Genomic DNA, 13,087 nt, shown 5'->3' with positions numbered 1-13,087 from the left:
TGAGCAGGACCCCTCTGCAGCTTTTTGAATCTATTCTCTAAGGCTGTTCTGTGATGCAGTCAGACCATATACTCTTTAGTGCATTATAACCTTGCGGTTAATGCTAACTTTGGAATGGCTGCATGGAAACCTGGCGTGTTTGGTGCCAAACACTTTGGAATCCTACCCCCCCACCAGTCCTGGCGGTGTGGGGTAGAATTCCACCCTTCAAGGGAGAGAGATTCACCCACTGGTCTAACCGGTAATAGTTTTAAAGAGCCCTGGCATCACAAAATGGATGCCACAGACACGGGTCTGACCTCTGGCTGCTGGGCGAAACTCCGGCAGGGGAGGCCTGGACAATAGGTTTCCTGTCTCAGGGAGGTGTATTGGGGCTGGGTGGGTGCATTCATAGAATGCTTTTCAGACAGTGCTGGGGGCACACTTGGTGTTCCTGTGCATACCCCAGTTTAAAACAGTTGCAGGGGCACTCAGCCCCTGCTCTGGCGCGAAACTGGACAAAGGGAAAGGGGTGTAACCACGCCCATCCCTGGATCCACCCATAGGTGGGTCCCTAGAGTAAGTCCAACCCCCTATCTTAGAATAAGTATAGGAACCCAGTCCATAGGACTTCAGCTTACCCCTGGACGAAACTCTGCAACATATATCCTGGAACTTTGACATTCTACATCGACTAGAAGACGAAAGAATCTCCCTTGGTGTTAAGGAGTGACTCCCCTGTTCAAACAGGCAGCAAAGAAGCATCTTGCCAGTCTGCATTTCCAAGGCTCCTGCCAGATCCTGACAGAATTGTGCCTCAAGACACAGACTTCCAGACTTCTCAGAGGCCAACACAAGATCCCAGCAAAGCTGAGACCCGCTGCCCTCACGAGTGACGTGGGACTGGAACTTCTGGACATCGTGCACATTTGCAAGTGCATCAACTTCCCGAGCTTTTCCGAAATTGTGCATTGGGCTACTTGTAGTCCGAGCACCATCTGCACCGAAGACTGTAGGCCTACACTCCACGAGTGTTCTGTGGGCCCGCTTCTAGCATTTCTGCTTGAGGCTCCTTTGCGATCCCTGGTCCGTCAACTGGTGGGTCCCCACGAAGGTAAGTCTTCTGTTCCTTGAGCTTTCCTGGTTGCTCCAGATGTGCCCTGACTCTCTTCCAAAGGGTGAGTCTGTCAGACCTTGTTGGTCTGCACCAAAGCCAATCTCTGCATTCTGTTGCCAAGGCTTGTTGGATCCAACCTGGACACCGACACTGCAGCACTCTACATCCTTTGTGGGACAGCTCAAATCCAGCTCCTGGTCATCGTCGACGCCTCCTGGTCCTCCTGGCTGAAGAGTCAAGCTTCACCTTCTTCACCTGAAATCACCCGACATTGGTGGGCATTTTCTCATCGCCTTCCTGGTCACTAGCAAGTGACCCAGACTCTGTCCCCTCTGCTTTCAGGTTCTTCAAATGTTTGATCCACCCTTGGATCCACCCAGACACTTTCGACTTGGTCGCCAGCAGCAGATCGCCATTAAAAACGACGATGAAACCCAACACCAAAAGACACCTATGCTCCCGGCTTCCCTGGGTAACTCGAGTACTCCGGTGTTCCCGTAGGTATTGACTCTAGAACTGCCTACTTATAAAGGGGCTTGCTCCAAGTTGTCTTCTAAGTGTCCTTAATCTGTAACTTTCTAACCGCGACTTTCCCCATAGAAGTTAATGGTGATTCGCTGCTGTGTTTAGACACCTCATGCGTCCCCCGTGGGTCCCCTGCGTTACTACCTTGGGTGATTACTGGTGGCCCCAGCGGTTCTAAAGGCTCTAGGCCTTGTATCTATGTCAGTCGTGGTTCTTATAGCACTTTCTTAGTATATGGTTTGGTACGCCATAGGGCTAATCATATATTGTGCTAATTTACTGTGTTTTAAATACGTTTATTGAATGTTTTTTTGTCTCTAGCCTCATAAAGAGACTAGAGGGATGTGTTTAGAATAAATACATATATTTTATATATATGCCTGGTGTGGTTCTCCTTTCATTTGGTCATTCATGAGATTAAAGACTGGTAAAACAAGCTGCTTTACATTCCTTTAAGACTTAGCCTGAAGGCTGCTCTCCACAGCTACCACTAGGATAGCTTTCTATATAGGTTGTCCTTAAACCTACCATCAATAAGAGTCGTTTGGACTGGTGCAAGGTGCCCGCTAGAATAGTGGACCACATATGCCAGGCCAACTTCTCACAGTGTATATAAAAATCCCAAGTGAAATCAGACAAACACCTCACTCCAAAGCTACTGAAACCCTACACACAAACACAACCAAATTAGGGAGCCCTGACAGACCATGAGCAGCCCCTCAAATGCATTTTTGGCTGCTTAAAACGACTCCATCTATCCTTCCTGCTCCCAAATTCTCTTGTAATGGAGCTGCCAGGCCATCAATGGCTGTGTGGGTGCTCCACTTATTCCTGGTGAAGGCAAAGTCAATCAGCTAAAAAAAAATAGAAAATATTTTTTCTACTTTTCTTTGGCTGATTGGGCTTTTATCATCAAAAGCACTGGGAGGAGCCCGGACCGCCATCTGTCTACCCGTAGCTGTGAGGATAGCGGCACGGAGAGCCAAATGGGAGGATACAGCCCAAACATTCAGGTGAGAGACTGCTCATGCTGCTGCGCCAATAATACTCCCCTGTGGGGGCCTGTAACATTAAATATATGTCGCAACTGAACATTCTGATTGCCTGACTGGGTCCCAACGTTCCTCTTTGTTTTGGCCCCATTCCTTAGGTCCCCCACCTGTCCCCTCCACCTCAGTAAAAACATTAGGTATTAAGCTCAATCCCCAGCTCACCCTTCACTCCCAGGTGAGTTCTGTGGTATCTTCTTCCTTTCTGTCACTGCGTACTATACGCAAGGTGTCCCGTTTTTTTTCTTTTGATGCTCTGAAACTGATAACTTTGGCAATGGTCATCTCCCGCCTGGACTACGGCAACGCCCTATATGCTAGTATACCTGCATATAGTTTAAGACGGCTGCAGCAGATCCAGAACCAGGCGGCACGCCTGGTGTTTAAATTGCCAAAGTTCCACCATGTCACCCCCCTCCTTAAATCTTTGCACTGGCTTCCAGTCCGTGAGCGTGTCCAGTTCAAGCTTGCTTCCCTCACTTTCCAGGCTCGACTGGGCACGGCTCCGGCCTTTATCTCATCTGAGATTACATCCTATGTTCCTGCCAGGGAACTACGTTCATCTACCAAATCCCTTCTCACAGTCCCGCGGTTTCGGAGGAGGAAATGGGGAGGTTCGAAGTTTGCGACCCTCGCTCCTCTCCTTTGGAACTCCTTGCCTCCAGAACTTAGAGCCCTGACTCTCTATCCGCACTTCAGGAAGCAGCTTAAGGCTCACTTGTTTTCCAAAGTCTTTGATTAGTCCTTTATCGTTCCACATTCCCTCAGTTTTATATTCACTGCTCCTACCCTGTTATTTTGCCAGTTATAGCGCCATGAAACCGCTGGTGACCGTGCGCTTAATAAATAATTTTAAACTCAAACTCAAACTAGTATTTTAGTCTTGTAGTCTGCCACGACGGGCTATACCAGCCTTTTAAAAGCAGTCTTCAGCATTACTGGCCAGAGCCACTGTCGGGGACTGTCAATCAATCAGTAGATTTGCAGAGCGCTACTTGTCACCCATGAGGATATCCAGGTGCTGTAACTACACATTCCCAATGTAATGGAAAATAGCCACTGTAAGCTCTCAGAAGCTTGAATCTTTCAGCTTTTATAGCTGTTGCTGTGTTCACTGTTCAGTCAATATTTCTGTGGCTCTTTGAAGCTTTAATCTCTTTGCATTCACAGCGGATGCTGTGCTGTTCATTGTTCAGTTAGTGCCGTGGCTGCACCTGCCCAACAGTAACTTACATGAAGGAACAGCAGGAACTGTAAAAGCAGACATGATGAAGTGTCCACAGCCTTTTCCAAATTGTTTCATGTTGTATGGCAAAGCAAAAGCATAGGCATAAGCTAGAAGACTTAACACTCCCCAGAGGCACTTCTTTTTCCTTGCCCACAGCCTTTTCCTCCCTATCTCCTTTGAGGAGTGGCAGATGGGGGGTGAGTCAGAGACAGAAGAACAGGGTTTTCCAACCAGTATCTTGTGAGCTACTGTAGCTCTCCAGCTACCTCTGAGTAGCTCATCTGTGTGCAGCCCAGCTTATTAAATTAGAAAGCTTGTGCTTGGTTGAATTAATATACATATAACACTATTGAGATTATATGACCCTAATACTAGTAGCTCTCAGTGAGTTTAATTGAATATAAGTAGCTCTCAGGACAGAAAAGGTTGGAGACCCCTGCTGTAGATTAAAATATTCAAATTTTGATACAGCTGGCCTATGCTAGTGTTTATGGTCCACTTCATCTCCATTATCTTCGAAGAGTTTTCAAGATTCCAATATTCTAATATAGCAGTATCGCCTGTTTCTTTGGGCCTGTCCCATCATTAAAATTCCCTCTACCTGAGTCAACGAGGAAGCGAACCTGTAACAAACAATTTAGCACTCTGCAGAACAGCTATAATTCTCTTAGAACATTCTTTCTACAGAAGCTGGATTGTTTTAAGTTAAACCGAGAGAAACAGGAACAAAAGCAACGGAACGCTGGAGACAAAGATAGATACTTTGATGTCTTCAATGGAGCCCCTAACATTCCAATGTTTTAATTTATCCTTCTAGCTAATAAATGTCTCCGAAGCCTTTGGCCTGAGCTGAGGGCAAAGGCCAAAATATGGAATTTGGGCTTTAAGGACTGGTATAGCTTGCGTAGCAGAATAGTGAACTCTTTTAAAACAAAAAATAAAATAAAAAATCGTGCGCAATCTTTTTGAAGAGATGGCGCAGGATGGTATAATGCCACCTTCTATGCGTGAAGCCGTTTTGATTATTTTGCTGAAGTCAGGGAAACAACCGAACCAGTGCTCATCCTACAGGCCACTTTCACTACCAAATACATATGCCAAGCTGTTTGCGAAAATACTCGCCAATAGGCTGTCTCCCCTTCTGCCCAAATTGGTAGGTCAGAAATGTTCCCAGACGTTCCCTAGCATGCAACCTGCGTACCCTCTTTGATACAATTAAACACATAGACACGAAAAACAGCGCTGCCATTTTTATTGACATAGAAAAAGCATTCAATTCAGTTGACTGGTGATTTTTATATGCAGTGTGAAGGAAAGTGGGGGTGGGCGAGGTGTTTCTGAAACTGGTCAAAGTTCTCTACACCAACCCAATAACGCATGTGAGGGTCAATGGGACTTTTACCCAGCCGAAAGCAATTACAAGGGGTACTAGGCAAGGTTGCCCCCTGTCCCCACTGTTGTATGCCCTGGTGGCGGAGCCCCTGGTGCCATGCGGGAATATCACTCCCACAGAGGCATTCGGTCTCCGCAATATAACTTAGTTATTGCAGAGTATGCAGACGACACCTTGCTATATATACACAACCCAGACATGAATTTGAACCCTCTGCTCCGCGAGGTGAAACGATTTAGTCAACATTCAGGACTGCACATAAATTGGCACAAGTCATTGATGTTCCCACCGACGCCCACAACCACCCCCACACTTACTAACTATATAATCGCATGGACCGAAGAGCCCATGTGCTATCTGGGGATCCAGGTCCACACGGACGCGGATGTGGTAGTGAGAGAAAACAATGGGCGAGAAACACAGAAACTATCGGAGACCATAGAGAAATAAATTAAACTCCCCCTATCCCTTGTGGGTCGCATTGCGTTAATGAAAATGATCATATTCCCCCAATTTCTCTTTCTATTTGTACACATTCCCATGCTTTTACCAAGGTCATTCTTTCGTACTCTACGCACATTGCACATTGATGATACGCCTTGCCTGGGCCTGTTATCAACCCCAAATTAAATGAAAGATACTGACTAGGGCATATGCAGAAGAAGGACTCAATGTGCACGACCTAGAAAAGTATTATACTGCTGCGCAGCTACTGCATGCCCATCATTGGATCCACGGGCCCCCAAGGTCTCCCACAGCCACTCATAGAAAGCGCAGAAGTCAGCCCCACTGCTTTAGCTGCAACACTGCTGGGTGGGCCCCTGGGTAGAACAGGAGTAATAGACCCGACCGGCTGTACAAGGGCACACCTACATAAAGCGGCATTGACTCACATTGAAATATTTCCCCAAGTTGCCTGTGGAGTGGTGTGACTGGGCTCCCTTCAGGAAAGACAGGGCTGTCATTTAAACGCTGCACCAGCTGAAGATAATGCTGATGGGGTATTTATTTGCAGACGGGAAAGTCAAAGCATGGGTCCAGGCAATTGGGCACATTCCCAAACTACCACCTTAGATGCATATCAATACCATAGGGTGCGGCAGGCTATTAGGGACAAACTGGGAAATGAGTTATTGGAACCTCAGGAAATGCGCTCTCTTACTTATCTCCTACGGGATAACACCCCGAAAGGTGGTATCACAGCACTAGACGCACTTATCAAACAAGATGACACGGAAGTCTTGGACAAGGTACAGGAAGAGTGGCACAACGAGCTGGGGTTCACCATCACAGAGGAACAATGGGCACATTGCTATGCCAACATGACGTCCATCTCGCAGAATGGGAAGCACAGGTTGGTGCATTACAAATACCTGCATAGGGTCTATTATACCCCAGTCCGATTGCACAGATATGGCCTTAGGGAGGGCGATAGGTGCCCGCGTTGCGAGTCCGAGGGGGCCAGATTCACACACCTAGCGTGGGACTGCCCGGATATCCGTGCATTCTGGAGGGAAGTGTTTCTCACAATAACAGTGATGCTGAAAATTCAGATCCCGGAGACCTCCCTGGTAGCTTTACTGGGTTACGATAAGGATATCCCAAAGTCATCCCATAAAGTGGGCGCTAGCAGTTTATTACTAGCTAAGCGTAGAGTGGCAATGCGCTGGATGCGTGGGTCAATACATAAAGTAACTTAGTGGCACACAGACTTACTGTATTGCTCCACACAATCTGACAATTACAATGCTTTAATCTCATCCCGCTGTAGACCCAAGAATATCTGGGGGCCACTTCAAGAATATCTAATATGGCAGTCGGACTCAGAGGGTGAGCTGGGTGGGCAAAGTGGCCAGGTCCAGAGCACCGTAGAGGGCCTGGCATGGGTACGGTGAGACACAAAGCGGAGTGGCCACCAAGCTCCAGGCCCCCTGCAGGGCCATAGGCCCCATCACCTACAGGATAATAGTATCACCTACATATATTGTGATGTAATATATAGTTGTTTATTCTTTTTTTGTTTGCCTTTGCGCATAATGATCCAAGATGTACACTTGAATATTTCAACTGTATTGCCTGCTTGACTGCATTTGGAAAAAAAAATGTATAAAGTAAAAAACAAAACAATTTATTTTAATCAAAGTATAAAGTGCCGCTTGACAGGGTCTAATCAATTTCATGAGTCAAATTTCAAAAATGTGTATTTTGGGTACAGTATGCTTTTTTATTTCAACCACCCTTATATTGAGTGAACAAATCAAAAACCCTACTAAAAAACTCATGATTGCTTCGTACATCTTGTGTTATTGTTGATCCAACATCAATACTGTAAAAAATGTCAGAAAATCAAGGAGCGTTTGGTAAAGTAAATACACCAGTATGCAGTGGGGGGTGGCCGGCCAGCAACAGAGCCAGCAGCGGGGGCGGGGGGGATTGAATTGTAATAAACAAATAAACATACCTGGTCCTAGGGCCGCCTCACGCTTCTCCGTTCTCCTGCTGCATCAGCTCCCGACCGTCTCTGGGACAGTCTCCCCACCAATCCAGACGCTGCTCTCATACAATGAGAGCAGCGCTGGGATTGACTTAAGCGGGCAGCTTTGATGCTCTACTCAGGCACAGATAGTCTGTGCCGTTTCTCCACAGCCAGGTTGAGAAACCTAACTGCGCATGTCTGTTTAGCCAGCTTAAGACGGCCGGCCAAACAGACATGCGCATTAGAAGAGCACAACCACTCCCTGTGATCGCCACCCCTCCCCCCTTACACAGGCTGGCTTGGGCAGCAGCTGAAAAATAAAACCATAGTAAAATATGTTTTTATTTTCCAGCAGCTGGCTCGGAGCCAGTGGGGTGACGTTCCTCGGCCATTGCAGAGGAGCAGTCGCTGGAAGAAGCCTGAAAAACTGTTTTACAACCTAAATGAAAGCATAGTTTATCCATGTACAAAATATAATGGCAGTCAAAAGAACTTTTCAGTGTACCACTGTGGGAGCCACCTACTGTGTTCTGCTGTAAGGACATTTTTAATTTGGTCGTAAAATCTGAACTTTTAATTGACCCTTTGTAATCAGTTAGAAGACTCGGGGGGCATATTATCAAGACTCGGCGATAAAATTATCGCTGCTTTATCAGCAGGAAACGGCCGATAAAGTGGCAACAATGGGCTTGATAATATGGTCTATGGAATTCCAATCGAAGCTCATGTTAAATGTCCTTCACATCTAACATGAGGTTCGATTGGACTTCCATAGAGCATATTGTCAAGCCCATTATCGCCACTTTATCGGCAGTTTCCTGCCGAAAAAGCGGCGATAGTTTTATCACCGAGTCTTGATAATATGCTCCTGGGTGTCTACAACTATGCACTACCAGAGAGTTGTAAAAATTGTTTTACCTTACGAGCCTGTTGTTTCATCTCAGTGCACTTCAGAAAAATATGAGGAACTGTCTCATACATATTTTCTTCCCCTGCATTTCTGTCTTCCTTTGGAAAATGTGCCGGAATCGTCTCGTACTTATCTTCATTGCAGCTTTGTAAGCTAGAAGGTCTTGGCTGCATCTGGTCATAGGCTATTGCCGCGTATGCTGAGTTGTCTGGTTTGCGGGAATAGTGGTCTTGAAATGCAGTTTTTGACCAGCTAATATTGACCTGCTCATAGTCACTGTCCTTCTCACAGTCGCGAGCAGCAGAAATTTTCGGATATTTAAACTCATCATAACCCTCACCATGTTTACTATTTGATGATAGTTTATAGGGCATACTTTCTCCTATTTTTGGGAATTCTTTTCCATCTGCGATTGAGGTGGCGTACATTTGATCATTCCTGTCTAGAACCCCAATTTCCAGTGAGGTTTTAATTTTAGAAATTAATTTTGGTGACAGCTTAGGTGGTGTGGAGGGTGGTGTCTTCAGAGTTAGCTTCTTCATTTCAGGACTTGGGGCCTTCTGCACTTTTGAAACTTCAGGATAGGGCAACGAGTAACTGTTGCGAACTCCACTGGCCAAAGATTGGTTTCGTCCATGTTCAACGTTGACCTCAGAATAGACAATATCAGGGGCGGCTGGTCTGTGAGGATCACATGCCTGACTCGACTGTGGCTCCTTGATGGTAGTATAGAAACTGCTTACTTTCTTGACTTGTGAATACATGGTGGCATCGGATGCTTCCTGAACCTTTATGTCTTCGATTGATGTCTTTGGTCCATCAGAATTGAGACTGGGTCTCTCTGGACCTCTCTTTTTGCTTAGCTTGCCTTTGTTAAGCTGTGCATAGACCATGTCCTCTGCATTCATCGGGTCGCTTTCACTTATGTCCTGCTGCAGATAAGCCCTCAACATGTCGGTCCTGTCCGGAAGTGGAGGTTCACCAGATGCCTACAAAAAATATGTTTTTAAATTCAGATGCCTATAAAAAATATGTTTTTAAATTCATAAGATAAGTTATAACAGAAGGCTTACACTTCAAACAAAATTGCAACAATGTAAAATAAGCTGGTCATTAGTTTACAAGAATCATCCCAGCAGAGGGATACTATACTTAGTTTTGGTTATGAAAACAAAGTCAACAATTTTCGCTGGAATTGTGTTTTTCATTGTTGACAAATGCTCGAAATTAAATTAATACTTGGTAAAAATGCACTGTGTTAGTGTTTCAGTTATTTAAGACTCTGTATGTTGTTGTTAAAATTGTTTTTTAGAAAGATGATTTTATGTTTTACTGTAAGCAGGTAAAGGCATGGTCCTGGGAATGTTTTCGAATAGAAAAGAACAAAAGTGAATTCAAGCAGAGGTGCAGATATCCGCCAATGCTTTTCCTACAGTTTGGTGACTAAGGCACATTAAGATGTTACAAAACCTTAAATGTTGGTTGGTGCTCCAGTAAATCCATGCCACAGGAGTACTGACACTTTATTGAGTCAATTCATTATAAATGAACACGTATAAACATAAACTTATAGTTTCCATTGACAAACATTTTCTGCTACCAAACAATTTCAATGTTAAGGGTATTGGGCACGCACTGCCTGCAGCTGTTCACTTCTAGCATTTGTCACCACCGCAAATGTTTCTGTTATTCCATTCCCTTGAGTAGCAGCCAGTGGACTATTGGGTCTGCTGTACAGAGGGTGTCAAATGGATAGGGTATGAGATAGGTCAAGCTGAGGTGAAGGAAGCCATGGATTTGGTATCTGTGAAGTATGTGAGGGAAGTACATAAAGCCACATATTCGTTTTTATTAGTCCAGCATAAAAACAGCACGCACAGAGCTCTTCACCAAACCATCCCTGTGTATGAGGCTCAAATCTGAAATCCTTGGGAAGCAAACTCCAGAAACAAAGAAATGATCACTCTAGAAATCCCAAATTCCTCAAAACAATTTTAAAAATTGCCAATCCCTTTCTAGTGCAGTGCCAAAAAATCTGGAATACCATCCCACCAGAGATGGGTAAATCCTCATCCTAATCCGCTCTAAAGCAGATGCCTTTGAGAGAACACTCTGGAAGCAGGGAAGAGCCTTAGGGCTTGATCACATACAAATCCAAGGATCCGGGGTGTGGGATCCTCTGCTTCATATAAAGAAGTAGGCTCAGATGAATGGAGATCTATTTTTTTTATTGTTTTATATAGCGCATACTAGACCCGAGACATTGGGTATCAGAGCGCTTTACATGAACACCAGTTTCGTTACATGAGAACACATTCATTTTTGTTAGGCACGGGGAGATTAAGTGATTTGCCCAGAAACACAGAATGTTGAACGTCATTGCCGAGATTCGAACCTGGTTCCCCAGTTTCATGCTCGACCGCTCTAGCCGTAAGGCTACATCCTTTCCACTAATGTCTAAGTCTAGGCCAGTACTCTACTATATCTGGCTGTAGGAAAGCTATGCAGACAACAAACACAAACTTCTACTAGCTTATTCCTCCAAATCAATATGATCACTTGTAAGAGAATATGACTGATGACCCGTAACAATTGGACAGATTTCCTCCACCCGATGGGTCAAATGGAGCTCTTTTGATTTTTGGCACAAAGTATCATCATTAGTGAAAATATCAAAACTTATGTGTTTCGCTTAAATACGCTGTTCAGTCTTAGTCCACATTTGGAGGCCGATTCACAGAACTAATCTGAGACAAAATCCTAAACTTACTACTTTTGGTATTCACAGAGTGCATTTAGTTGTAGTAAAGTTAGGATTCCTAACTTTACTACTACTAAATCCCTTTTGTGAATACCGAAAGTTGTAAAGTTTGCATTTTGTCTCAGTTTAGTAGTAGTAAAGTTAGGAAACCTAACTTTACTACTACTAAATGGATTCTGTGAATACCAAAAGTAGTAAGTTCAGGATTTTGTCTCATATTAGTTCTGTGAATCGGCCCCATAGTATTTAACTGTACTCTCTTCCATGTTAAAACAACTGTGAAGTACTTTGTTTTGTACATTTAATCCCTCCATTTATTTGCCTTTGTCTGAGGACACACCATTCCTTTGATACATAATATTTTCTTATAATTCAGTTTTTTCTTTTAACAGTATTCTGTTCCTTCAGAAAAAAAAGAATTACATTTTAAAGGTATTTGATACAAATGCATAACCTCAACTAAAACATGTGCAGTGCCTATGCACATCAATGTCAAGAGCACTGAAAGGCACTAATTCTTTTCTGCAACAACATAACATTATCACAAACATATGTCTAAGCAAATCTTAAAAAATGAATGTATGGCTATCTAGATTTGTGAAACAGTATTTACCTCATTCCAAAGCACTCGTTCTGTTAAGGTTTTGGCACTGCTGCCTTCCCCAGTATGCACATGTACGTTTTAATGTATGTACAATAAAGGGATCACAGGAGCTCTGCTCTTAACAGGACATCAGGCATTCAATTTACTGGGAAGGGACAGATAACAATCAAAGATTATGTACCTTATGGAAGATTTTTGAGTGGACACAGTTACACTGTTGACAATGAAGGCCGTTGCAGCTTGTACCGTCCCGTCCTCCCCAGCATGAGTACATGCAAATTATCATACCACACATGGACCTTGATATTAGACATTCTTATTTCTCAGTGTGTAGCCGTTAACTGAACATTCTACATTAGGAATTCTATCAACCACACCCACGGACTTACGTCACTGCTCTACAGAAACCAAAAGGGTCCTGTCATCTCTAACTCACAAAACACTACATCACTGTTTGTATTAAGTACAAATAATACATCTATACATCAAGTAGTTTTGGTGCTCGAAACAATTGCCCGATCTGGTCATGTGAAGCTATGGAGCCACAGGAGAAGTGTCCATGACTGGCACTAGTGACAGAGACACTGGTACAGTCATTGGGCTCTCCGGATTCTCAGGTGAATAAGTCTCACTTCTGACATCTGGAGCTGGCAAAGGTCGGGACATCAGGGGCGGCTCCTCCATGTGGGCGGAGGAATGTCGCCCCACTGCTTTTTCGCAGTGTGAGCAGCAGAAACATAAAATGGTATTATAAATACGATTTGATGTTTCTGCTTCTCGCACTGTGAGAAAGCAGAAGGGTTTGGTTGGGGGCGGTCATGCCTGCTCTAGGGCAGTGGAGGAGTAGCTTGCCCACTGTTGAGGGCGCTGACTGTTAGGTCGGCCCTCTGGGGCCAACCAAACCAGTCATGCAACTCTGGGTTTTCTCCAAGTAGCTGCATGCAGCCTACATGGAGAAAATGGCTTCCTGGTAGGCGCCTGTCTGGTCGGCATCCCGACCAATCACAACGCTGCCATTGCAGTGTAGTGATTGGCTTAGGGGAGG

At 44.7% G+C, this 13,087-nt stretch overlaps 1 protein-coding gene across 1 annotated transcript in view; it reads right to left on the bottom strand.

The window, feature by feature from the left end:
• The window catches only part of SH2D7 (SH2 domain containing 7), a 310,055-nt gene that overhangs the window by 5,345 nt on the left and 291,623 nt on the right, over window positions 1–13,087 (bottom strand). The window contains exon 5 of the mRNA XM_078684639.1: window positions 8,686–9,666. Coding sequence (XP_078540765.1) covers window positions 8,686–9,666 — 981 coding nt within the window. The remainder of the gene's footprint in view (window positions 1–8,685; window positions 9,667–13,087) is intronic.

Source organism: Lissotriton helveticus, chromosome 3_2, assembly GCF_964261635.1.
Source record: "Lissotriton helveticus chromosome 3_2, aLisHel1.1, whole genome shotgun sequence".
Lineage (NCBI taxonomy): Eukaryota > Metazoa > Chordata > Amphibia > Caudata > Salamandridae > Lissotriton > Lissotriton helveticus.
This window is presented reverse-complemented; position numbering and strand designations above follow the sequence as displayed.